The sequence below is a fragment of the Pleurodeles waltl genome, chromosome 1_1 (genome assembly GCF_031143425.1).
Source record: "Pleurodeles waltl isolate 20211129_DDA chromosome 1_1, aPleWal1.hap1.20221129, whole genome shotgun sequence".
Classification (NCBI taxonomy): domain Eukaryota; kingdom Metazoa; phylum Chordata; class Amphibia; order Caudata; family Salamandridae; genus Pleurodeles; species Pleurodeles waltl.
In genome coordinates this window covers 941,403,074-941,429,508 of record NC_090436.1, presented here as the reverse complement: position 1 = coordinate 941,429,508, position 26,435 = coordinate 941,403,074, and the positions used below count along the sequence as shown (strand labels likewise).

Sequence of the window (26,435 nt, the reverse complement as noted above, 5' to 3'; positions counted from 1 at the left end):
AAATTTGTATATTTTGCACCGCATTTTTGTTGCTGTTCGACACAAAGGCGGCGCAAACTTACAAAATACCACTGTATTTTGTAAGTTTGCGCCGCTCTTGTTTCAAAACAGGTCGCAATTGTGGTGCTAACAAAGTAGAAATATGGCCCTGTATGTTTCACTAGCATTCCACATGTTCAAAAACATTGCCAGCAGAATATGAAAAAATCAGCTACTGTCACTACAGAGCATTTAAACGTGCACATTACTCTGATTTGTACTCACCAACAGGGCCACAAATCACAATCCCCAGGTGGTCCAGCAGGTCTTGCTCCCTGGCAACAAGGTCAGCTCAGCGGTGCTTCAGCTGGTGGTCATTTCGCTGTGTGTTGTATATTCTCTGCAGATGGTACAACACCTTTGCCCACCGGAGCCTCCTTGCCTCTGTGTGATAGCCTTGGATCACACAACCACCTGCCTCTATCATTAAGGGTAGGAAGTGGCACACCAGCCAAATAAACCCACCCAGCTCCTTCTCTCCCATCCTGCCAAGACGAGGCCTACCCAACATTATTGCACCAAACATAAAGAGGGGATAGAGGGGTACAAAGGAGAATAGAGGGAAAGTAGGACAGGAAAATGCAAAATAACTAAGAACACAGCCCAACTAAACCCAAACTACCACTACCCACAACAGACTCCCAACACAACAAAGACAAATGTTGACAACACAAGTGACCAAAAAAACACTCATACAGGATACCACAGACAGTTATTATACACAAAAAGACAATTTAAAGACCACACTGGTGAAAAAATACACAAAGAGACCAGTCTAAACACAGCCACACAGTCAGGAAATATCACAGACTGCAAAGTGAAAGTGAAAGTACACCCACTGCACCAAATCTGTAAACAGGATATCCTATTACATCACTTCCTGCCTCAAATACGGTGCGTTTTTCTTGTTATGCGTCAAAATATTATGACGCTTACAGTCTGTGCATCTTTTTTTTTTACGCACATGATTAGAAATAACCCCGCATCCATATTGTTAAATATGTTTCATACTTTACCAATTTCCGGGGGTACAGTGTGGGAATTACCGCTCTGGGCCAATGGATGTTTCAGGGCATTGTGCGTCATATTTAGATGCATATGCGTCATTTTTAGACGCATGTGTGTCTTTTTTTGACACGTATGCATCAACATTTCTGTCATTAACTGGATTTGGGTCATTTCTCATTTTTAATGGGACATGACAGTTGTGACAATACAGAGATAGGCTGATTGCACCCACATTGGGCATTACGGTGTATGGGCACATGTGACAGATCATACTACTGCGGACCATGATCCTCTACTTGGTGTACCGGATTTTCACTCTTCACTGACGCAATAGATGGCCAAACGTGTGGGATACAATTATGTATTACCCAGTTTGGGCATGTTTTGCGTCAAGCAAGGCGACGCAACTCACTATAATAACTCAATGCCTATGGTTCAATGTGTGTGATTTGCCTACTACTATTGTTGTTGACCCACTGTGTGAGCATCACAAGATGTATGTTTGCAAATCTGCTTGTATGCATGTGGAGTCAATGTGTCCAACCCTGAGATGCAAGTCAGTGTGGAAATGAGAGAGGACATGTGTTAGTCATACACATACCAACAACTGCTGTGTGCACTTCCTAGGTTTTTTGGAACATAAACACCACCAATGACAAAGCATGCACTGGATAGATAGAAGACGGTTGTTCATGTTAATGTTCCAAAACATAGCCATCACATGTCCTGGAATGTTGGATATTACTTCCTAGGCACTTGTTTGTTAACCCACCATGAGTCAGGCATGGGATCGTACTATGTGGGTACCGTGTTTGTGACACGGAGTCCCAAATATAATACACAATTGTAATGTTACACCACAGTTGGAGTCATATAACTGAGCCATGTCTCTCCTGTGGCAGTGGAGGACCCAGCAGACAAGCAGCACGTGTTCACATATTTCCAGTGGTAAAATGCACAGAGGTGTCTGGTTCATGTGTGTGGGCCAATGTTTAGCCTGTATAATTATTGGGGTCTATGTTGTCACAGCTACCTGCAGGTCTAGTCATGAGTCTGTGGAGCCATTTCCTGTATCTACAAAGTATCCTTCGCAGATCAATAGAAGTAAAGCCAATGAGGATTAGAAAAACAGACATGGGGATGGTCCAACCCTGTCACTGCAGACGTGTTATGAGACTGTCAACAGGGCAACCTTGGTGTGTTGACAAAGTTAATGTCTAAGGATTCTTTTACCGGCAGGTGTCCTCACAACATTTGTACACAGGTTGGCCTCTAAAATTCCCACTGCATCTGGGAACATCAGTGCCTCTGTGCTGATTAATCTCACAGCTATTCACCACACAAGCCCCATCAATATGTTGGGAGCAATATGAATGAGCGTGTGGACTGTCTGGGTCCTAACATGTGTAGACATTTCATGCACATTATCTGACATTGTTTGTTGTGCTGGAGGCACCATACCCAATCCATGCATAGAGCCATGGTACACTGTCACAATTTGTCACTCATGCATACATGAGACCCAGACAAGGGATAGGCCATGATTCGGCTATTTGGAGAGAAGTTCACCCCCATGGTACAATAAATAAACTGATTATGCTATACAATGTATTTGAGTATGCATTGTAGACCCACCTGACACAATACCCCAAGAGGAATTTGAGGGTTGGGAAAGCAACTATGATACAAATGTAGGCCCAAGGAACCTTTAGGGTAACGCAAAGACAGGAGCCAGTCAGGCTAACAGGATGCAGGGTCAATCAGGATCCAAACATTTCACAAGGTAAATACACAGTGTTCAGACTGAGACTGGTCAAAGGAGGAACAAGACAGTGGAAACGGAAAACTGTGTTTGTCCTGTGTGTTGGAACGTAACACATTAACCAAGGGCTGTGTTACACAGCTGATTTATACGGCAAGGCATAACAGTGTTATAGATAAAATGGCTGCTTCTATGCTGTTCCAAGCAGCTGCAAGGGCAGTGCATGTTCAAATGGCTGGTCTCCATGGAGGTGCTCACAGGTGTGTGCAGCATCAGTCTCTCACAAGTCCTGTGGATGAGATTCAAGTTCAAAGGGCCAACAGTACCTTTCACATGGGAAACAATGTACAGGTGATAACAGGTCCTAGAGACTACAAGCCAGTGCATTATTTAACCTGATGTCCATCCAGACAGAAGTACAATGACTATGGCATACCATCCTAAAGAGGGAAGCACACTGGATTGATATTGTGAGTTTGGGAGTGTGTAGAGGAGGGATTATCTGGGGACACATATTCCCATTCTAGGGACATTTAAAGAAGGGTGGGGTGAGACTTAGGACATGGAATGTCATGTGAGCAATGCTAGTCATACCTGGGGCACTTGTACTATGAATTTGCTGCTTATATGGAAATCTAGTCACACATAGTCCTTGCAAAGATAGGTGATGTAAGACTTACTGCTGTCAAGGGTCTGGCCATGCATTCCTGTTACCAATGCAATAGCACATCCACTGCCTCATGTATGAGACATTTTTTTACCTTATTGACTGATGGTGTCTTAGTTGTGTGTCATATGCTGCGATGAACCATGTTGCCAACATGTATGTGTGAAATAGGTGTGGTCCTCTGCTATTGCCCTTCAAATGTGAAATGTACAGGATATATGTCATTTACAGTGTGAGTGAATGTGGCTCTACATTCATACGCATCAAACTAGTTTAGTAATGTTCTGTGTCCTAATCGGTATTTCAGCAATGCTCCATGAGGCTACACTCTGATTCTGATAGTTATAGGTAATGTAATGCGAAAATGATGTAAGACAGTGGTGATGGGTGAGTAGAGTTAAAAGAAATTTTGGACAATATGTTGTCTCCGACGCAATCCTGCAGCTGTGTTTGGATGGTCCCCCTCATGTTGATGGACAGCATCCTCCTCTTCAGGCATTTGTGACTCGGGTTCATATAGGGGAATGTTCCTTCTTACACATATGTTGTGCAGGATGGCACAGGTCAAAATTATTTTGCACACCATTTCTGGTGAGTATTGGAGGCTGCCTCCGGTGATGTCGAGGCACCTGAATCTTGACTTCAGGATGCCAAAGGTCCTCTCAACTATTGTGCGTGTCCTCCTATGTGCCTCATTATAGGCACGCTCTGCTGCAGTACTTGGGTTTGCAAATGGGGTCATGATCCATGGCTGGATCCCATACCTCTGATGAGCTGAAAGAGAAAATGAGTGAGAACATGTACCTTGCACCATAAATATCACTTTGCATGGCAGTTGTTCTCTTGTGTTGTCTGTGACTCACTGGTGTTTGTGTTATTGTGTGGATTCCTAGGCTTCTAGAATGTACCATCAGCATTGGGTTGTTTCCTTATCTGAACGGGTGTTTGGCTGTTGACCGGATGTCAGCAGTATTTTTGTAGAGCTGCAGTACAGTGTGTATTCCCTTGCATTATGACTTGTGAAATAGGTGTACCTGTGTCTTAACTGGGGGTGAGATGATACTTCCATACACAGAATCAATTTGACAGTGGTGGTAACACGGTTCCATCTATATACCCTGGACATCCCATCCAATTGCACATATGCAATAGAATTATTTAACCATCAGTGAGACCCTTAGATTTTGCAAGATGACAATGTGCAAAACATCTCCGTACGTTGTGAGCACTTACGTGTTAACAATTGACTAATCACTAATTTCACATGTGTGACAAGTTCACTGCAGACCTATTTCTCTGCCCTTGCCAAGTCGACTCAGGTTGTAACGTGTACTACTGAACATGTTCTAGTTCAGATGGCTAACTGGGTTGTGAGGTTGTCATTTAGAGTTTCAGAAGGTCCGTATGCCAGTACATCTGTTGTGTGTGTGTTAATTGCGTATGTGTAGGAATGTGCACTTTCAATATTGTCCCATCAATATGTGTTCTTCGCACAGTCTACTAGCTTCTTGGTAGTGGGCAATGTGAGAGCAGGATTGATGTGAGATATTCGTACAGCCTCAATGATTGCACAAGACCTTCATTGGAGTCATCATCATGCTATGTGTGTCATGGTGTTTGACTTGCAGCAAAAAACATTACACACCCCTTACACAGTACATATTTGTTTGAAGGGTGTTGTATTGAGTGTTATTGATGTGATATTGAAAGATGAATCTTCCCAAATGTACTGCCAGTTGGGGCCATGTCCTTGTCATTGTGTTGTTTTAAATGTTTCCCTTGTGTCTGTGGAGTGGCATCTGTTGTTATTTAGAACTGTCATTTGTCCCTAGGTGTGTCTCCCATTGGGTGAGGATATCAAACATGCCTAGCGGTGTCACAACCTCAGTGTGTTCCTGTCCACGTGTCGATGTTGTGGTGTATGTGTTGTGTGTCCTAGAGGGTTGCTGTGCAGTGTGTATATAAGTAGGTTTCTGTACTTACCAACAAGTAGGCCATTTCCATATCGTCCATCCTGGAAGTGTCGATTGATGGTGCAGTGACAGAAGATGAATGAATCATGTACACTCCCAGGATAGTTTGCCACAATGTTGGTGATCAAACCCCAGTGATTGACAATGGCCTGCACATTAATGGAGTGTGTGTGCTTCCTGTTGCGGTATAGATCTTCGGTTGCAGCAGGTGGCACAATGCATACATGTGTGCAGTCAATGGCACCAAGAACGTGTGGAAAGCCATTAATTTGGTAAAACCCATGTTTTGTCTCCTGCTGCTTCTGCTGTGTGTTGGGGAAGCTGATGTGGCGGGGTGTGAGGGAGATGATGCCATCCAGTACCTTGGGTAGGAAGGCAGAAAATGATGGCTGTGAGATCCCAGCAACCAGGGCACCAGTGGTTTGAAAGGAGCAACATGTGTAGTACAGCTAGCAGCTTGGTTTCTGGTGGAATGGTGCGGGTGTCTGCAATCTGGGTGCCAACTGTGGCTCAATATTGCGCAGCAGCTGCTTAACGGCTTGCCAGTTAAGCCTGTACCTCTGAATGATGTCTTGTTGGCGGAGTCCCAGAAGGGTTGTCCTAGTGCGGAATATCCTCTCCTGCCTTCTGCGTTGCCTTTGGGGTCCCTGCTGGTGTTGTGGAAGCTGCTGTTGTTGGTCCTGTGCTCTGCGTCTGCGTGCATGCTGGATGAAAAGCACCTCCATGTCTTCCTTTTGGAGCTCTGCTATTGCTTCTGTGTGTTTTCATTAAGAACAGGTGTGTTTGCCCCCATTTTAACGCCTGCCCTGACCCAGGTGTTATTTTTTTATGCAAATCGGGTTGTGTGTCATTTCCCGACTCCGGCTCCCGGCCGTGCGTCATTTTTGCGCGGTAGCATAAATAAGGCATACAGGCTTTTAAGTCATTTTTTGGACGGGAACGCCTACCTTGCATGTCATCAACGCAAGGCGGTTTCCCGCATCCAGAAAATTACGCACACGGCGGAATTTTGGCGTTCGCGGGCGTCAAAGTTTAAATATGGTGCACGGTTTGCGCCGAATGTGCATCAAAATCTTTGACGCACATTCACCGCAAACAGAGTATAAATATGCCCTAAGTTGGCAACTAGGACAGAGGCAATATCCTCGAGGCTGTGCTTGGTGTTACTGAAATATTTTCATCACATTTTCTACACCCCTGAAAATCTACATAAAATGGAAAAAATCCACAACAGAAGTTTGGACCCTTTGTGCATGAGGAGTGGGAACGATGTTGCACATGACTTAATACTGCCCACAAATTCACCCATTCTTGTCCGGGTTCCATGCCATTTTACAACCAGTAGTTGGCTTTTCCAGTGATTCCTGACCCCCTTTAGTTATTCTTCAGGTATGGAATGGGTCAGATGGAGACAAACTGGTGTTCAATATTAGCTCCTTTGTGGCCAAGAGAAATACTGCTAAGCACTGGTGTGCAGTTGCAGTGCCTAAAATTGCAAAGTAGCTCTGGAGTATGGATCATTGCGTCCTGGTTGAAGTTTATAGGATCTGAGGGTGTCGAGGAAAAAATAAAAGCATATTGGTTAAATGATTGGACCACTTTGATGATTTGCTCTCACAGATTGTCTGACATTGCATTCCAAGACACAAATTGTACTATTTTGATTCCTATTTTAACACTTATATGATGAATTGTTACTGAGTTCGTTTGGTCAATATGCTGTCTACTGTTTCACCTTTCTTTGTTATGATAAACAATCAAAAGAAAATGAAAACGTGCACAGGTTCCCTTTAAACCCATTTTTAATTCAATAGATTCTGCCATATGATTAGCTGCATGGTCAGCACATAATAAGCAAAATACATCTTGAACCTGCAGCACTGTTGTTGACTCTGGATATCCCGTGATTTCGTTTAACCAACAAACGCTGTAAATCCCTTTAATCAGAAGGGTGTGACAGATGTAACGGTAGCTTACGTTTATGAATCGGATGTCAGTGCAAATATTATAAATGAAAAAAATGTCACCTGTTTTTTTTGCCATTTTTACACGATGTTTGATTTCGACCGATCCAGATAAATGAGCACTTGCTGAATTGTAAATGTTGTCTACTTCTCAGAAATGCAACTACGGCTACTGCAAGTAGATAGAAAACTATATTTTGGACATTTGCAAAAACTGTTGGTAAAAAATGTTTTTACAACGCTGCTTGTTCCCGAAAGCTGAAGAAGATGGCGATCTTAGCACAGCAAAGGTTTAGTTGATGCCATATTCAGGGGAAAAAAACATACCATTTCTTGCACATTTCGTTTTTCAATTTGTTTTCGAAAACATATTTTGCTGTTATTTAGTTGTTTTTCAGGAGCCATAATGGAACTCCACAAACCCGAGGTTACCTGTAGGTTCCCTAATGTGTGGAGAAGAAGGACACCAATTTGGCCTAGGTACCTTTTGTGGAAAACAAGTTATGAAGGTTTAAGGACGAAGAGCCCCAAACATCAGAAACGGCTCGGTACTTAAGCTTCAGGCGCTTAGGAATCAATCAAGCCTCTATGGGTTGACGTTTGGCTTAATGTTCTGACAGAATATGCGTTTTATATAACCAGGTTTGTTTGAGCAAAATTCAAGTAGTGCCTGTTCCTGCTTCAAAGACGGGTCTTCCCTTCTTTTCTTTCCCGTCAATTAGCTGATTTACCATTAGATGTATAACTTATCTTGCTTCTTTCTCCTGTGGTGATGCTGTGACCATTCTTTCTGTAATTCCTGGAGAACTGGATGCTAAACTCTTCTATTATACTTGCGGTATTTACTGCTGATCTCAAAGGAAGATACCTAGGTTAAATGAATAACTGGAATTGCTGCTGGTGTAAATGCTTTTGCTCATGATAACATTGATTTCTATTGATTCCTATGAAGAATGTATTGTCTCTTGAACACGTCACTTTATGTGTGTAACTGTAAAACGTGGACTATTCCTTTCCTCATTAGATAATGGAAGCACGTCCTTCCACAAGAGTTTACGCATCACATTTGCATTATGACGATATTCCCAAGTCTGTCTTCCAGAATGGAACAAAGGTATGCGATTGACTTCCCTGCTTCAAGCTTTGTCTTTTTGTTGTGGAGATGAGGTGGTTGAATAATTTTGGGATGGAGCACAACCTTTTATTTTCATGTGTGGCATTTCTAAATAGTGGGATGTATGACAGAACAATGCAGGCATTTTCCATGCATGCCTTTATTACGTGGTAAGTACAACGCATGGTCATTACCACGCATGCACTTACAAAAAATGTTTTTACCATGCATATGCTTTTACCACGTATGTCTTAACCACGAACATTTCTTAGTAAAGGCATAGTAGTTGGTAAAGGCATATGAGTGGCAAAAAGTAGAGGTAAGTATAACATACATTATTATATATATATATATATATATATATATATATATATATATATATAAAAAATATGTATACATATATATATTTATATATACTGAAAGAGGAGGGGCAGGGAGATTAATGGTCCAGTGTACAATCTCCCAATTATTATCAATATCAAAAACAGGATACACCGTTCCAAAGGGAAACGGCAGGGGAACCTAAATATTTGGAGCAATAGCACTCACATATCCAGACGGATGTCATGCTTCATCATCGGGGATGCTCCTCGTCAGACTGGCGCTGCAATGTCTGACGGGCTCCCCACTTAAAGGGGAGATCTTTTAATAGTGACTGTGGTGATCAGTTGTGTAACGGATATTGCCAAATTACAATCACCAAATGAGCAGAAGAGAAAAGGGTAAAATTGGCTCAAGACCTAGGACATCATCAAATATTTATTCGTATCAGTATAGGATCAAGGCCAGTGTTAAAAACAAACCGAGAGTGACACCTGAGAAATCGTGCTCATTCACTCTCTTAGTTAGGATTAAAAAAAAAGGGGGGAGGAAATTATTGAGCGCCCTTCCTTTCTGGGTCATCATGTTTCGCGTCTCAGTGGTCCATATGGATCCAGCGACGCTTCATCAGGACCAAATAACAAAACTTCTCCTTTGTTAGACTCACAAACAACAATACATTTCTAAAGTCAGTCAACTAAGAAACAGTCACTTACTTAAGCTAACTGTACATCAAGTGGGAATGAAAAAAGGTCACCCTGTAAGAAAGGTATATGTCCAACATAAGTCATGTGTTTACATATAAGTATTGTGTGGCACTCAGTGCAAAAACGTGTGCAAATTGCTCAGTGGTAGTGAGTAGAGTGAAATTGTCACTGCTTACCATCACAAATTTTGGACATGGCTCCTTATCTATACACTTGCCAAAAGACTGGTGCAATTACAGGAGACACATAGAACATGTTCATATAGGCAATATATCAGGAAGGGTTATAATCCTTCAATCCCATAAACATTAAGGCCCATATTTATACTTTTTGACGCTAAACTGCGCTAACGCAGTTTAGCGTCAAAAAGTTTTGCACCGGCTAACGCCATTCTGAAGCGCCATGCGGGCGCCGTATCTATTGAATGGCGTTAGCCGGCGCAAGCAGACCGGCGCTGCCTGGTGTGCGCGAGAAAAACCACGTACACCAGGCAGCGCCGGCGTAGGGGGAAAATGGCGCATGGGCGTCTTAAAATGGGGCAAGTCAGGTTACGTCGAAAAAATCATTGTAACCCGACTTGCGCCATTTATTTTCGACGCCCATCCCCCATCAACATGACTCCTATCATTGTAAAGATAGGAGTCATGCCCCCTTGCCCAATGGCCATGCCCAGGGGACTTCTGTCCCCTGGGCATGGTCATTGGGCATAGTGGCATGTAGGGGGGCACAAATCAGGCCCCCCTATGCCACAAAAAATAAAAAAAAAATACTTACCTGAACTTACCTGAATGTCCCTGGGGTGGGTCCCTCCGTCCTTGGCTGTCCTCCTGGGGTGGGCAAGGGTGGCAGGGGGGGTCCCTGGGGGCAGGGGAGGGCACTCTGGGCTCATTTTGAGCCCACTTCTCCCTTAACGCCATGCCTGACCCAGGCGTTAAAAAGCGGCGCAAATGCGCCGTTTTTAGCCACGCCCACTCCCGGGCGTCTCTTTTGCCCGGGAGTATAAATACCACGTAAAGGCCTGGGAGTCATTTTTTAGACGGGAACGCCTCCCTTGCATATCATTAACGCAAGGAAGGGGTTCACGCTAAAAAATGACGCACATTCCGGGAACTTTGGCGCTAGACGCCTCTAACGCCATAGTATAAATATGGCGTTAGTTGGCGTTAGTTTAGCGTCGAATTTGCGTCGAAAAAAACGACGCAAATTCGGCGCAAACGGAGTATAAATACGGCCCTAAAGAACAGTTTAACAGTGAGTGAATTCACGTTCCTTAAACAATATATTTCACAATCGACAAACCTAGATAATACGATGTCGAGTCACACAGAGTCTGATCACTTGACATACCATGACAAACAAATTCACGTTTGTGAAAAATCTCAATCGTCCAGGAGCGAGGGGAAAAAAACTTTTGCTTACACCTTCCTAACCCCAATTTTCGAATGGAGGCCACCCAACACTCGGAAGACTAGCGAGTGCGGGAGGGCGTTTCAAGCAGCTCTCAAACAGTACCAGCACTTGCAAAAATAAGTAACAGAGTCAAGGTTTACTTACATTTAGGCTGCCAGTCTAACACTAAGGACCTATCCCGCAGCAGTGTTCCTGGAAAGTGAACACGGGACACGGAGGTGAGGCTTAAATGTGGAATAACGCGGAAGGCAGCATCGCAGGACGGTGAATGCTTTCCGGGTCACAAAGAGGACAGCTATGAACATAAATGACAGACAAATCCGCGAAGGGGAAACTTCCTCCTTCAGGTTTACATTGGACCAGACCCAAAATGACAACCATGTATTTTATTCATAGCCATTGCCAACTGGGCTCCACGTTATGGGCAGTTCTGAGAAAATTTTTGATATGCAAATTCAAGAAAGGACAATCAGAAATAAATATATAACAAGCCACAAATCAACCCCTGCAATATATTGTATGGTGGTTGCATGATAAAAGTAATAATAACAATAACAATCCCAAACTACGTTGTCAGCACATACCTTTAGTTAAGAGTCCCATACTGTATTGCCAGCACATACTCCATTATATAATGATGGGGGGAGAGAAAAGAGGGGGAGGAGAAGAGAAGGCTATGTTAGCTGTGGGGAAACAGCATTAAAAACATATCAGTCCCAAAGAAAGGGCTCTCATACTCATAGGACATAAATAAGCTTGTCTCGCCTAATTTGTAAGACTTGTCCACGGTATCTCATCGTTCAGCCCTTGGTTGTGTGTCCTTAATTTAAAGACCCATCGCTGTTCGTTCAAAAAAAGGGAGCATGGGTTGTCTGACGAAACTCTGGGAGACTCCATAATCACCCACCTCAAATCATCAGGACTATGGTGGGCATCTAAAAAAATTTGTACAAATATTGGTGGTTATGTGACCACACCTAATATTGCTCCGGTGTTCATTAATCCTTACTTTTACTGGTCTAGTGGTCATCCCAACATAACGGAGACCACAAGGGCAGGTGATCATGTAAATGCAATTACGTGTGTTACAGTTAGCATGTTTAATCAGGCGCCATCTGCCTTTAGGTTCCAAGTTTAACGTTTCTTCGTGCGTCGTGAGTGGGCAAACATTACACTGTCCACAAGGGTAATGACCGGTAACAGGAGGGAGATTCCAAAGTGTTGTTTGTTTAGGAATTTCATGGGTCAGTGGTGGGCGAGTATGGACCACCACATCTTTGATGTTTGAAGTCCTCTTAAAAGCAAACAAAGGTTTGTGAATATCTACACCTCCACTCACTAGAACAGACCATCTCTTGTTGATCATTTTTTTTTAGCCATTTGACAACTGAGTATATGTTGATACACAAGTCAAGAGGTTGTCAGGTTCCTTCACCGTGGTCATCAGTAGAGCATCTCTGTTGTTGTTCCTAACCCTTTTACGGACAGTGTTCACAATTTGAACGGGGTAATGATGCTCAACAAGTTTGTTCTTTAGATCACTCGCTTGAGTTTCAAACATAGGAGAGGTGCTACAGTTTCTGCACAAACGTAGAAATTGACCATAAGGTAGGTTGTCGCGTAAGGCTTTTGGGTGATGACTTTCATAGAGTAACAAACTGTTACGATCTGTAATCTTATGGTAGGTGCATTATATCAATTTGCCTCTATCAATGCTGATCATGAGGTCAAGAAATGGAATATGTGTGGAAGAAACAGTTGAAGTGAATTTAAAAAAAGGATCAAGGGTGTTAATCCACGTGATGAAAGGGTAAACATCTCCTAAAGATCCTTGCCACACCATCAAAATGTCATCAATGTATTGTCGCCATGACTTGTTGCAGGAGTGAAATGGATTAGAGGTGGGCAGTATGTTTTTTCTAAAAACCATACATGTATAAACAGGTCAGGCTTGGTGCAAAAGTGTTGCCCATTGCAGTGTCGCAAATCTGACCGAAAAATGTATCCTCAAATTGAAAAACGTTCTCATTCATGGCTAACGTTGCACATTGCATAATGAACGGGACTGGAGTAGAAAGACAACGAGGTCCATCACGGAGAGCGGTCTCAACTACTTGTAAGGTAGCCTCCTGTTGGTATACAGGACCTCTACGTCGAGGGTGATAAGCGCATGAACATCACCAGTTTGATTGATTTGTTCAATCAAATTCAAGACATCCTTTGTGTCTTGTAAATAGGTTAAGGACCCTCTCACTAATGGTTGTAAAAAATGGTCGCAAAACTTTGATAGAGGTTCTAATATAGACCCGATCCCAGATACTATGGGGTGACAGGAGGAGGGACTAAGCCCTTATGTATCTTAGGAAGGCAGTAAAGGTAAGGAGTCCGTGGATGTACAGTATCCAGGAAGTGTGCCTCTTTTTGGGAAACCCACAGATTACTGCGGGCTTCCTCGGTCAAACTTCTTATCTGAATTTGAAGTTGTTCCGTAGGATCTCTTGCAATCTGCACATAATAGGTAGAGTCGCTCAATAGGCATATGCATTCTTGCCTATAGTCATCAGAATTCATGACGACTATGGCACCACCCTTGTCAGCTTGCTTAATCACAATATTCCGATCGACTGCTAAGGCTTTCAATGCCTTCTTTTCTTTGGTTGGAATATTGATAAAAGGATGCTTAGGTTGTAATTTATTCAAGTCAGACATCACTGCTTTTTCAAAGGCGAGGACTTCACAAGGCATGGCTGTCGGGGAGGAACAAAGGAAGATATTTTTTTTAAACCAGAGTCAACAGGCTGAATATCAGCCGCTTTATCTTTAAAGAAGGATTGCAACCAGATCTTTCTAAAAAACTGGGAGAGTTCACAATTCAGTCGGAAAAAATCTTCCTCGGGCGTAGGCACAAAGCCTAGGCCCCTGTTGAGAACATTGACCTCATCCTGAGAGAGGGTCCTAGTTGATAGATTAACCACTAAGGCCCTCATTCTGACCTTGGCGGGCGGCGGAGGCCGCCCGTCAAAGTCCCGCCGTCAGGTTACCGTTCCGCGGTCGAAAGACCGCGGCGGTAATTCTGACTTTCCCGCTGGGCTGGCGGGCGGTCGCCTTCAGACCGCCAGCCAGCCCAGCGGGAAAGAGGCTTCCACGATGAAGCCGGCTCGGAATCGAGCCGGCGGAGTGGAAGCTGTGCGACGGGTGCAGTTGCACCCGTCGCGTATTTCACTGTCTGCGCAGCAGACAGTGAAATACATGTAGGGGCCCTCTTACGGGGGCCCCTGCAATGCCCATGCCAGTGGCATGGGCACTGCAGGGGCCCCCAGGGGCCCCGCGACCCCCCCTACCGCCATCCGGATCTCGGCGGTCCGACCGCCGGGATCTGGATGGCGGTAGGGGGGGTCGGAATCCCCGCGGCGGTGCAGCAAGCTGCGCCGCCGCGGAGGATTCAATGGGGCCGCGGTACACTGGCGGGACCCCGCCAGTGGTGCCGGTCCGACCGCGGCTTTACCGCCGCGGTCGGAATCCCCATTGGACCACCGCCGGCCTGTCGGCGGTGCTCCCGCGGTCCTCCGCCCTGGCGGTCAAAGACCGCCAGGGTCAGAATGACCACCTAAGTTCTCTGAGGTGGATTTTTGCCCTGGCTCCGAGTTATCATTTGGGGTTCTTCCCTGGACCACTGTACGCGTCTGCCTCTTCCTCTCCTTCTGCCTCTCCCTCTGCCCTGGCTGCGGCCTAAAAAAGGCATGTATGGTATCATGGGACGGGCCTGAAAAAAAGGGAAAGGTGGTTGCCACGCCATGGGTTGGTTAACAGGATATTGAGGATAGTTGAAATAGGGTTGTGATGTGTTATCATCAGTACTCCAACCATCAGAGGAGGAGCTGCTGCTGTAGTTACGTGGCTTCTTAAAGGATGAGGTTGATTCGTCTGAAGAATGAGACTGAACCTCAATCTCAAAATCTTCCTTGATGTAAGGATAGACTTTATCTTTACTAAACTTTTTGATATCCTTCTGCAGTTTCGAAGTCTTTTGTTGTGTCAGGAATTCCTTGGTTTCATTCAGTTCAGAATTGATTTCTGCAAGTCGGCTCTTAAAAGCTGCCAATGAGATTGCGGTTTTCAAGGTACTCTCCATGAGGCTAATTTGAATGGAAATAGATTCAGCTAACCGTTTGTAAGTGTTAATAATAAGGACCAGCCAATCTCTTGTGCACTGCCAAGCTATCTGCGTCCAATCTTTCCTAAATGCCAGGTCTTGCAAAAAGATCCTCAGCATATTAGATACAAGTAAGCCATTGGGTGCAATATTAGCTTGTAAACATTCCGTCATGATGGTCCCATGCATAATGGTTTTGATCAGTTCTCGTTTCAAGGAAGACAGCTTATCCCAGTCCTCCTTGAGACTCCTCGAAGGGACAGTGCCTTCACTACCTAATATTGAAGGGGTCTGTAAGATTGCAGACACCATCTCATCATCAAACCTAAGACCCTGGAAGTCATCCATCTTGGAGAACAACAGTGTCTAGTCAAAATAAATAACAAAGTCCCACAGCTAAGCTGCTGTACTGCGTATACTGAAAGAGGAGGGACAGGGAGATTAATGGTCCAGTGTACAATCTCCCAAGTATTATCAAATTAAAAACAGGGTATGCTGTTCCAAAGGGAAATGGCAGGGGAACCTAAATATTAGGAGTAAGAGCACTCACACATCCAGACGGTTGTCAAGCTTCATCATCAGGGATGCTCCTCGTCAGACTGGTGCTCAAATGTCTGACAGGCTCCCCACTTAAGGGGGCTCATTTGCTGGAGATCCATCAGACATTGCAGTGCCAGTCTGACGAGGAGCATCCCTGATGATGAAGCATGACATCCGTCTGGATGTGTGAGTGCTCTTGCTCCTAATATTTAGGTTCCCCTTCCGTTTCCCTTTGGAACAGTGTACCCTGTTTTTTTTTATATATATATATATATATATATATATATATATATATATATATATATATATATATATATATATATATATATATATATATGTATATATATATATATATATATATATATGTATATATATATATATATATATATATATATAAAATATATAGATATATTTATATATACACACAACTGCACTGACCTCCTTGTCAGCGTCTGCTGCCTTACCCAGCTCCTCTGGCTGCTGATGTTGCTGCCTCTGCCTTTTTCCTGGGATGAACTGAGAGCTTCCTGACTCTCAGTTCAAGGCCCTCCACCACCCGCAGGCTCATCCCTGGTGGTCTAGTGGGCATCACAAGTAAATATTTTCTCTCTGTCATGCTTTCACTATTGCTTTTTCTGCCTTTTCTCACTCGTTTTTTCTTTTCTTTTCCATCTCTCCTCCTTTCCTCTGCCCTCTTCCACTCTTACTTTTTCTGCCTTTTTTCACTAGTTTTCCGTTTCTTTTCCATCATTTTCCTTTTCTTTTCCATCTCTCCTCCATTCCTCTGCCCTCTTTCACTCTTGCTCTTTCTGCCCTTTTTCACTCATTTTTCCTTTTCTTTTCCATCTCCCCTCCTTTCCTCTACCTCCCACCCTTGCCACTCTGGCCCCTGAAGCTCCACCCCCAATCCCCGCGATGCACCTTTCCCTCCCTCCCGCCTCCCAGCTGACCGCTCCCCCTGTCCACTCCCCTTCTTAATGGCGGCCTCAGAGGCAAGGCCATCTGCGCCCATCCATGCCCGGACCTCATCCAGCACCGGGAACCCTGGATCTCCGTTAAACCACCCCCTGGCCTGCCTCAGTTATGACGCCGAGACCCTCCTCCACCATGACACTGGACATCTGAGCAACTGCTGCATCATCTCCCCCAAGGACACCCACGGACCTTTCACTTGCAGGAACTGCAACTTCAATGCCAGCCTCAACAAGCTGAAGGTACTCTCCACACACAGAGATACCAACAACCTCCACAACCCCATCAGCTGCCTGCTCCTGAGCATCTGCTCCCCCCACAAACACACCACCGAACTTTGGGATTTGATCAACACCGCCCAACCAGAGACCTGGACCAACCCCACCTCGGGACCAGACATCGCCATTCTCGATGGACACAGCATCCGGGTGGAGAACTCGCTATCGTACACAAGTCCTCACTAGTGTCAAGGCTGTCCCAGAAGAACAATGCACCACCATGGAACGCCTTCACTTCCTTGGCCACTCTAACCACAACACCTCCATCCACGGCACCCTGGTGTACAGGCCACCCAGCCCCGCCCAACTTTCATACACAACGTTGTAGACATCGCTGCCACCCAGGCCCTGTCGTCAGATGACTACCTCATCCTCTGTGACCTGAATTTCCACCTTGAGGACTGCGCCGATCCAATCACCACTGCTCTACTCGACAACCTCGCCACCCTCGGCCTCAGAAAGCTGGTCTCCCACACACATCGCAGGACACACACTGTCCCCATCGTCACCTGAAGCAACCGTATCACCATCGAGACCATCTCCACCCCAGACTGGACCGACCACCACTGCATTCACTTCACAATCTCCACACCCAACAGCCGCACCTACACTCCCCAGGACCCCCCGAAGGAAATGGAACAAAATCACCAACTAGCGACCCACCTCATCTCTCACCAAATCCCTCCCTCCTTTCAATGATGCCAACATAGCAGCATGCAATCTCAACGCATGGATCACTGAATGCGCCAACACTGTGGCCCACATCAGGATGACATCGGCCAAACATGTACGTAAGAAAGCCAACTGGTTTACCACCAAACTCCAAGAATCAAAGCGTACCCGCAGACGTTTAGAAATAAAAATGGAGGAACAGCCAAACCAGCAAAGACCTCCCCTCCTTCAGAGCTGCAACCGCCGCCCACTGCTGAAAAATCATGAACGCACTCCAGGAGAGCATCAACTCCTCCAAACACAACTCTAAGGAACTCTTCTCGGTCATCAATGAGTTCACAGATTCCCCCTCCGAAGCCACCAGAATCCCCCTGTCACAGAACCTCTGCGACAAACTCACCTTCTTTTTCCACCACAAAATCCAGGACATCTACGACAGCTTCCTCCTGGAAAATCCTGGCACCGAAACTTGTGACGGATCCACCCCCCAGAACCCACCCAGACCATCCACAGCTGGTCCATGCTCACCGCGGAGGAAACAGTCAGCATCACGAACAGCACCCACTCTTTAGCCCCCATGGACCCCTGCCAAACCACATATACATCAGAGCCAGCACATCCATTGCCCCGAGCTCTGAAACACAATGAGCTGCTCCATCAATATTGGCACCTTCCCGAGGACTGGAAACACGTCAAAATACGTCCTCTCCTGAAGAAACCTTTGGCCGACCCATCAGAACTAAAGAATTTCTGGCCCAACTCGCTGCTACCTTACCCCACTGAAGTACTGGAGAAAGCAATCAACGCACAACTACGGAATTTCATCAAGGCCAACAACTCCCTGGACAGCTCCCAGTCCGGCTTCCGCACCAACCACAGCACGGAGACAGCCATCCTGGCAGCCACCGACGACATCCGATTACTCCTAGACCACGGCCACACCGCAGCGCTTATACTCCTTGACCTCCCAGCAGGCTTCGACACGGTCTCCTACAGCACACTACGCATCATTCTCCATGACATAGGAATCCGCGGAAGAGCCCTGGAATGAATCCACTCCTTCCTCTCCAGGACGACACAGAGGGTCAGACTCCAGCCCTACTCATTCTGACCCACAGGAGACAACTGCGGAGTACCCCAGGATCCCCGCTGAGTCCCACACTGTTCAACTTATACATGGACCCTCTCGCAGCCATCATCAGGAGCCACGGTATGAACATCGTGTCATATGCTGATGACACACAACTCATCATTTTCCTCACCGAAGACCCGGACACAGCCAAAAGGAACTTCCACTTAGGAATGAAAGCCGTCACCACCTGGATGAGCGAAAGCTGCCTCAAGCTCAACTCCAACAAGACTGAGCTCATCATCTTCGGAAACCCCACCTCAGCTTAGGACGACTCCTGGTGGCACACATCCCTCAGCGCCCCCCCTGCACTGACTGAGCACTCCTGCACCCTAGGCATCACTCCCTATCCATGACCTGCCAGGTAATCTTAGTTGCCTCCTCCTGCTGGCACACACTCTGCAAACTTCAGAAGATCTTCAGATGGATCCCAGCAGACTGTCGCAGGACAGTCACCCATGCCCTAGTCACAAGCAAGCTTGACTACGGCAATGCCCTCTACGCCGGTAACTCAACTAGAAACATCAAAAAACTACAACTCATCCAAAACGCCGCCGCCAGACTCATCCTGGACCTCCCACGCCAAGAACACATCTCCCAACACCTGAGGACCCTCTACTGGTTCCCTGTCAATAAACGAATCACCTTCAAGCTACTCACCCACACGTACAAGGCCATACATAACACAGGACCATCCTACCTGAATGTTTTGCTTAACTGCTGACTGAGCTGAAATACACACACACTGAAAAAAATCTCCGGAATGCACCGCTAAGTCTAAAGAAGACATTTATTAAATCACTCTGCAAGGCTCGTAAGGTCAGTACAACCAAAAGTGCACGTTTAAAATGTGCGCAACAATGAAATGAAAACATGTACAAAGAATCTTCAATATGTAAACAGAAAATATATACGCAAAGTTGCAAATACCTATATATATATTCATACACAATGCAAAGCAAATAATTCGTACAAATTAATCACAGTTGCTCCTTCATCTTTCTCTCAGTAGCTTCAAGCCGTAGACCCCCAAGATCGGCTGTCAGGAGAAAGAGAGAGATCTACCCTCTTGTGAGATGTCAGGCATTGACGTCTCAGTCCAGACTGAGGTCTCTCGATCTCCCCACCGCCAATCCTAGTTCTCTTATATACCTTAAACAAGCCAGAGAGGAGATTTCTAGAAAAAAACCCTAGGTTCGCAATTTGTTTTCAGAAATGCTAGCTACTTCACGTCAGTTTTGAAAGGAATATGTTGGAACTGGCCAGGTTCCCAAGGTGTCTCTCACAAAACTAAACCGTTCCCTGCCGTACCTTAAACATCATCCTAGTACATTCAGACTAACTCCCCCATGTTATGCCTTAGCTCTTGATGAGAAAGAACAGGCAGAGATGTAGAATAAAAACATGAGTGAAAACATGTTGTGCATGGAAAAATACATGCAGTTTTAACGTGACGGTGAAGCTAAGGCTAAGATAATTACAAAATGGAGTCTGTAGTTGGTGGCCGCTAATGTGACAGTGGACAAGCTAAGCTAAGTACAATGTAGTGCAACATGGAGTTAGTGGTCAAAACACAAATATCATTACACTGAACCACTGTGTCTCCTTCCACACCCTCGCCAGATCCTTCTGCTTCATCTAGATGGCCCTGGCCACCACACCTCGCATTCTTAAAACCACACCCGGAGGACGATCCTTCACCTACATTGCCGCAAAGAGCTGGAACAACCTCCCCCTACACCTCAGTCAAAGCCCATCGCACACCACCTTCAGGAAGAACCTCAAGACATGGCTCTACAGATGAGGCCCCTCCCCCCAGTGCCTTGAGACCCTCACAGGTGAGTAGCTGTGCCTTACAAAAACTGATTGATTGATATATACACATATCTATCTATCTATCTATCTATCTATCTATCTATCTATCTATCTATCTATCTATCTCTAACGATCAATCTATCTCTCTCACTCTCTCTCTCTCTCTATATATATATATATATATATATTTATATCTATATACAGACACACACATATATATATACATACACCTTTCCACCCAAACACCAACCTACCCTAAACCCTAAAAATCACCTCACTGCCCAAAACACATACCCACCCTAAAACCTAAACACCTCTTACCACTCCAAAACACAGGTTCACCCTAAACCCTACAGATGGACTTACCAGCCTAAATCCCATACCCACCCCAAAACCTAAAAATGGCCTTACCACCCCAAATCCCATACCCACTCTTAAACGTAAACATCCCTTATCACCCCAAAACCCATACCCACCATAAAACTCAAAAATGCCCTTACCACCCCAAATCCCACACCCACCATAAAACCTAAAAATGCCCTTACCACCCAAAAACCCATACCCACCCTAAAACTAAAATGCCTTTACCACCCCAAAATCCATACCCATCCTAAAACCTAAAAATGCCCTTACCACCCAAAAACCCATACCCACCCTAAAACTAAAAATGCCTTTACCACCCCAAAGTCCATACCCACCCTAAAACCTAAAAACGTCCTTACCAACTCAAACCCATACTCTCCCTAAAACCTAAAAATGACATTACCACCCTAAAACCCATACCCACCCTAAAACATAATCAAATCTCACTCAACCCACTCTTAATACTTACCTGTACTTACCTTTGAAACCATTACAACGCATACACATTACCATTCATGCCTTTTCAACAAAATTAATTGTAAAGGCATGCAGGGTAAAGGTATATTCATGGTAAAGCCATGTGTTGTAAAGGTATATTCATTGTAAAGCCATAAGCAGAAAGACTGAGAATCAACATATATTCTAAGCCAGCTCTCACAAACAGCCTTGAGACTCGTTGCCAATGGCACTGCTAAAGCTCCTTTACGGGTTTGAGACGTTGAAGAAAAATGTGTGAAGTTCATAAATCTACAAATCTTAGCCTTACTGCTCGGATGCATATCTTTTCAATCAGATTTACAAAATTTCACAGACCTATTTGTTTACATTCCAGTTCGTATTACGTCTCCTTCATAGTTGAAAGTATTGGGAATAATTTAAGGACGTTAAGTTTTGCAGGTAAGGGCGTACATTTATTGTCCTTGTTTCTGCTTTGCTATGGATTTTGCAGGCGGAAAAAACACCCTTGGAATTAGGACAGTACTCAGTAATTTCCCTCCTGAAAACGTACTTTTTAGGAGTCGTCATTTGTGTTTTTCCAGACTGAAACTTATCTCTCAAAATGATTAATCTGTGTTGGTTGCTTCAACCATTTTACATGGCCAATCCCACTGTTTGCCATAACAAGCTAAAATTACTGTTCTTGATTCTGAAACTGTGGCAGGTTACATTCTAATAAGAGACATTGCCAGTAAAGTAACCAACATGGATGGCTTCTTGCAATACTGCCAACAACAGGTGCCCCATAACTAATAAAACCTACCTCATTCCTCCCTGCAGAAGAAAAGACCAAAGTCAACACCACCACAATATGGGCAAGTGATTTGTAAGTCATCCATACAGATATCGTTCATCAGGACCAAGGCCAGTAAGCTATTATTCAGATCAATTTATCTTGGATAGCTTCGATAACAAGAATGCCTGTCAAAGAGTCGGACCCCACAAGTCAAGGAACTGTGCCCTTCTGAATGATTTGTCAGTGATTCCCACAGTTTGCAGAAAAGCACCACTATTACCATCAAAATACAAAAAGAAGTGAGCCATCTAAATTGAATAGCATTCTACATGCCTGCAAGAAGACATCCATGAAACTTAAAAGTGCATGGAACACACAGCGCAGAATACAGAGACATTACTACTTTGTTCAGGTTATTTTTAAATGATATAGGTTTAACACATAATCCGTTACCAAAAGCAAAGTCCCAGAAGGGCACTTCACAACTCAATATTGTCTTGGCAGCAATATACTCCTCTTAGTCCATACAAGACATCCATATTCCTCTGTACATCTTCTGAAAATGGAGTGCAAAAGTAGCTTTCTGCCCCCCTCAAAGCTCCATGGAGAGCTGAAGGTTGTGATTGGTGCGACAGTGATTGTTGACGGGCTAGGAATCTACACAGTAATATCTGCTCCAAAACAAACCCTGGGGATTAAGCCAGTTACAGGCGTCCACCACACTCCTCCAAAAGCGGAATTCTCTTTTGTAAGAGGGTGGCTGAAGCAAGGATTCACCTTCCATCAGAAAACTGAGACCATGACGGATGCATCCTCTCCATCCTCATCTAGGCCCCTGGAACGTTACTCCTAACACGGGAGAATTGGAGGAACGTGAGGAATGGGCATTCTCACCTCCAAACAATACACAAAGGGGGTCATTCCGACCCCGGCGGTCAAGGACCGCCGGGGCCGGGGTTGGCGGGAGCACCGCCAACAGGCTGGCGGTGCCCCGCAGGGCATTCTGACCGCGGCGGTTTGGCCGCGGTCAGAACAGGAAAACCGGCGGTGTCCCGCCGGTTTTCCGATGCCCTGAGGAATCCCCCATGGCGGCGCAGCTTGCTGCGCCGCCATGGGGGATTCCGACCCCCTCACCGCCATCCTGTTCCTGGCGGTTCCGACCGCCAGGAACAGGATGGCGGTGAGGGGTGTCGTGGGGCCCCTGGGGGCCCCTGCAGTACCCATGCCAATGGCATGGGCACTGCAGGGGCCCCCGTAAGCGGGCCCCACATAGAATTTCAGTGTCTGCATTGCAGACACTGAAATTCGCGACGGGTGCAATTGCACCCGTCGCACCCTTCCCACTACACCGGCTCCATTCGGAGCCGGCGTCCTCGTGGGAAGGGGTTTCCCGCTGGGCTGGCGGGCGGCCTTCTGGCGGTCGCCCGCCAGCCCAGCGGGAAACACAGAATGGCCGCCGCGGTCTTTTGACCGCGGTGCGGTCATTCGGAGGTTCCCGCCAGGCGGGCGGCTCCCGCCGCCCGCCGGGGTCTGAATGACCCCCAAAGTCCTTTTTTAGGCTGTTGAGTGTGCTTGGCCTACAGCTTCTTACAAACTGCTTGCCTCCCTCCTAGCATGGTGAAATTCCAATGAATCAAGAAAGATGGAATAACACGTAGGATGTCCCAAGCCCATCAAAGCAAAATAACTCAATTCGCTCAAATTACGGAGTTGTTTGATGTTACACACAGAATATTTCTAAAATTCTGAGGGTTAGAGTTTCGACATCTGTATGAGTGGGAAAAAACTATTATTTTTTTGTGTGTGAAGCCCTCTGGGGGAGGTTTGCCCCATGCATGGCAGATTCATGCTGTTCTATCCTTCTCCAGTCTTGAAGGAAAGCCCTGGTCACCAGATGGCGGTTTATTTTTTATTTTTTGTCCCCATTCCTAAGAGAAAGAATAAAGCTGCCACAACAGCTAAAATGTTTTAATCAATTTACTAACCTTATCCTTATCATGCCCCACTCTCCTAACAGTGTGGCTGATTCATAAAAAATGTAACTCTGCAACGGTCGGTGAAATCTATGGACAGATATGTTAATTTCTAGACTTTGCAAAGGTTTCCAAGAGTACTTTTGGAAGCCTGTGACAGCCGCAGGTTTTTAGCAACACTCCTGAAATGTTTTGTAAATTCCAAATCACTTCTATGCGATGGCAATTCTGCATGTATTATTACACATAGGTGCATATTTTAATGCGCCACATTTGCGTCATTTTTTTGACGTAAATGTGGCGCTGAGGTGGCATTTCCCCAGCGCCATATTTATAAAGTGTTGCATTGCTAGTATTGAGCCACTTTGTAAACCCTTGCACCACATTATGCATGTTCCAGGCATAATGTATGCCAGGGGGGCGTTCTGGCATTAGGAGACCCCAAAAAATGGCAAAGTGAAACTGACCAGATCTCACTGCGCCATTTTATCTGTCATTTTTAACGTCTGCTCAGAGCAGGCATTAAAATGATGCATCCAATAAAATCAATGACCTCATTGCACTTTGGTTCACTAGCTTCAAAGTTTTTTACGCTGGTGTAGCAAAGCACCACAATAGCATCAATAATTTTGACGCTATTGTTCTAACGACCGCCATAGTGTGCCGTATTTTAAATACAGTATAACCATGGTGTCATTATGTGCCAGAAGGGGGGGCACAGAAAAAGTGCTGCATCATTGCTGATGCACCACTTTTTCTTAAATATGGCCCATAGTTTATAGCTGTGCATTAGTGCAATTGCATTTTTCATGTAATTCGTTTTTAACAAGAAAATCTTTTTTTCCACTGGGAGAACCCTCACTCTTCACAAACTTGTGTGTTGGTGTGTGTTTGCCCACTTACTGTTGCTGAGAGGATTCAATAAATGCAGACTCTTTCACCACATTGAATGGTATTACCCATTTGTAAAAGATTTTACAAAGGCAAATCAAGGTTGTGTGAATTTCAAAAGTGAATGTGCATTTAAAGTCATGACGTTTAATTGTGGGCTGGACAGCATACCCAGTCGCAACTTGGAACCATGCAGAACTGTGCAATAATCACACACGGAGACCAGTAGGCCTCGGGTCTTTTTATTAACTTCCCCTCACAAGTCTATGGTTGTTTATTGGGGAACACCCCTCATTACAATGGGTGTTGGATGGGCCATCTCCCAACACAACATCCCTGCTTCTCCCAGCAAATGAAAAATAAATAAACCAAAAACCTAACATATATTTGTTTTAAACTCACGCTGTGTAATGTGTGTGGAAACAAAATACTGATACAACACAGACGCATCTTGACATCCTCAGCTCCCTGAGATACGTATACCGCGTTCATGATAAAGGGCCTCATTTTGATCTTGGTGGTGGGGAATACTCCATCACAAACGTGATGGCTTTCCCATCTGCCGCATTATGATCCCATTATATACTATGGAGATCGTAATATGGTGGACAATCTGTCACATTTGTGATGGAGTATTCCATCTGCCGAAATCTAAATCGTTCCCCAAGTCTTTCGATCAGGTAGAGATAGCTGGTCTCAGTCTAAGATTATATCTGACTGCCCCTCACCGAAGGATTTCACAAGTGTTCTCAGCTAGCGCTTCACATTGCGTACACAAAGTTTCTGACCTGGATATGCCCTTGCCAGGCCCTTCTCCTCTGTGACGTCTTGTCATTCTGTAATTTTCATTAGCGTAAAGCTGCTGCTGCTTTGTCTCTGACTGGTGACAGCTCCAGAAGATGAGGAATGGTGTTGTCCACCATCCTATTTATTACCAGAGTTCTGGGGCTTATTCGGGTCGTGGCATGTGGAGTGAGCCATACTCTTGAAGAAAAGAATACAGAGCACATTCCATATTCAAGTTGTTGGCCAACACAATTCTCAGACCTTTTTTTCAAAGTTTGCATGAAGGATTCGGCTTCACCGTTGACCTGAGGACTTCAGGGAGTTATCTTCCTGTGCTTCTGGATGTCATGTAGTGAGCAAACTACTGACTGGAGAGCTGGGGACCGTTATCTGTTCTGAGTTCCTTCAATAACCCATGGGTGACCATCACTTTCTCCCTCCTGGACATGGTTTGGCTGGCTGTCATGGATTCAAGAATCTTGACTTCAGGATATTTTAAAAAATCATCAGTTATGACTAGCATGTGCCAGCCATCTGGTAAACTCCCATATTTTGCACTGGCAAAATGCCAAGGAAGCGGGTAAATAGGTTCTGTGATTAAAGGTGCAGGCAGCTCTGCGAGACCAGCAGCTTGACACAATGGGCATTTTGTTTTGACTACCCC

At 45.1% G+C, this 26,435-nt stretch overlaps 1 protein-coding gene across 2 annotated transcripts in view; it reads left to right on the top strand.

The window, feature by feature from the left end:
• Positions 1-26,435, top strand: part of LOC138289430 (sulfotransferase 6B1-like) — a 340,318-nt gene that overhangs the window by 140,538 nt on the left and 173,345 nt on the right. Inside the window, exon 3 of one of the 2 annotated variants that reach the window (XM_069230172.1) lies at positions 8,438-8,527. The exons of the other annotated variant lie outside the window; for it this stretch is intronic. Coding sequence (XP_069086273.1) covers positions 8,438-8,527 — 90 coding nt within the window. The remainder of the gene's footprint in view (positions 1-8,437; positions 8,528-26,435) is intronic. 2 annotated transcript variants of the gene reach the window in all.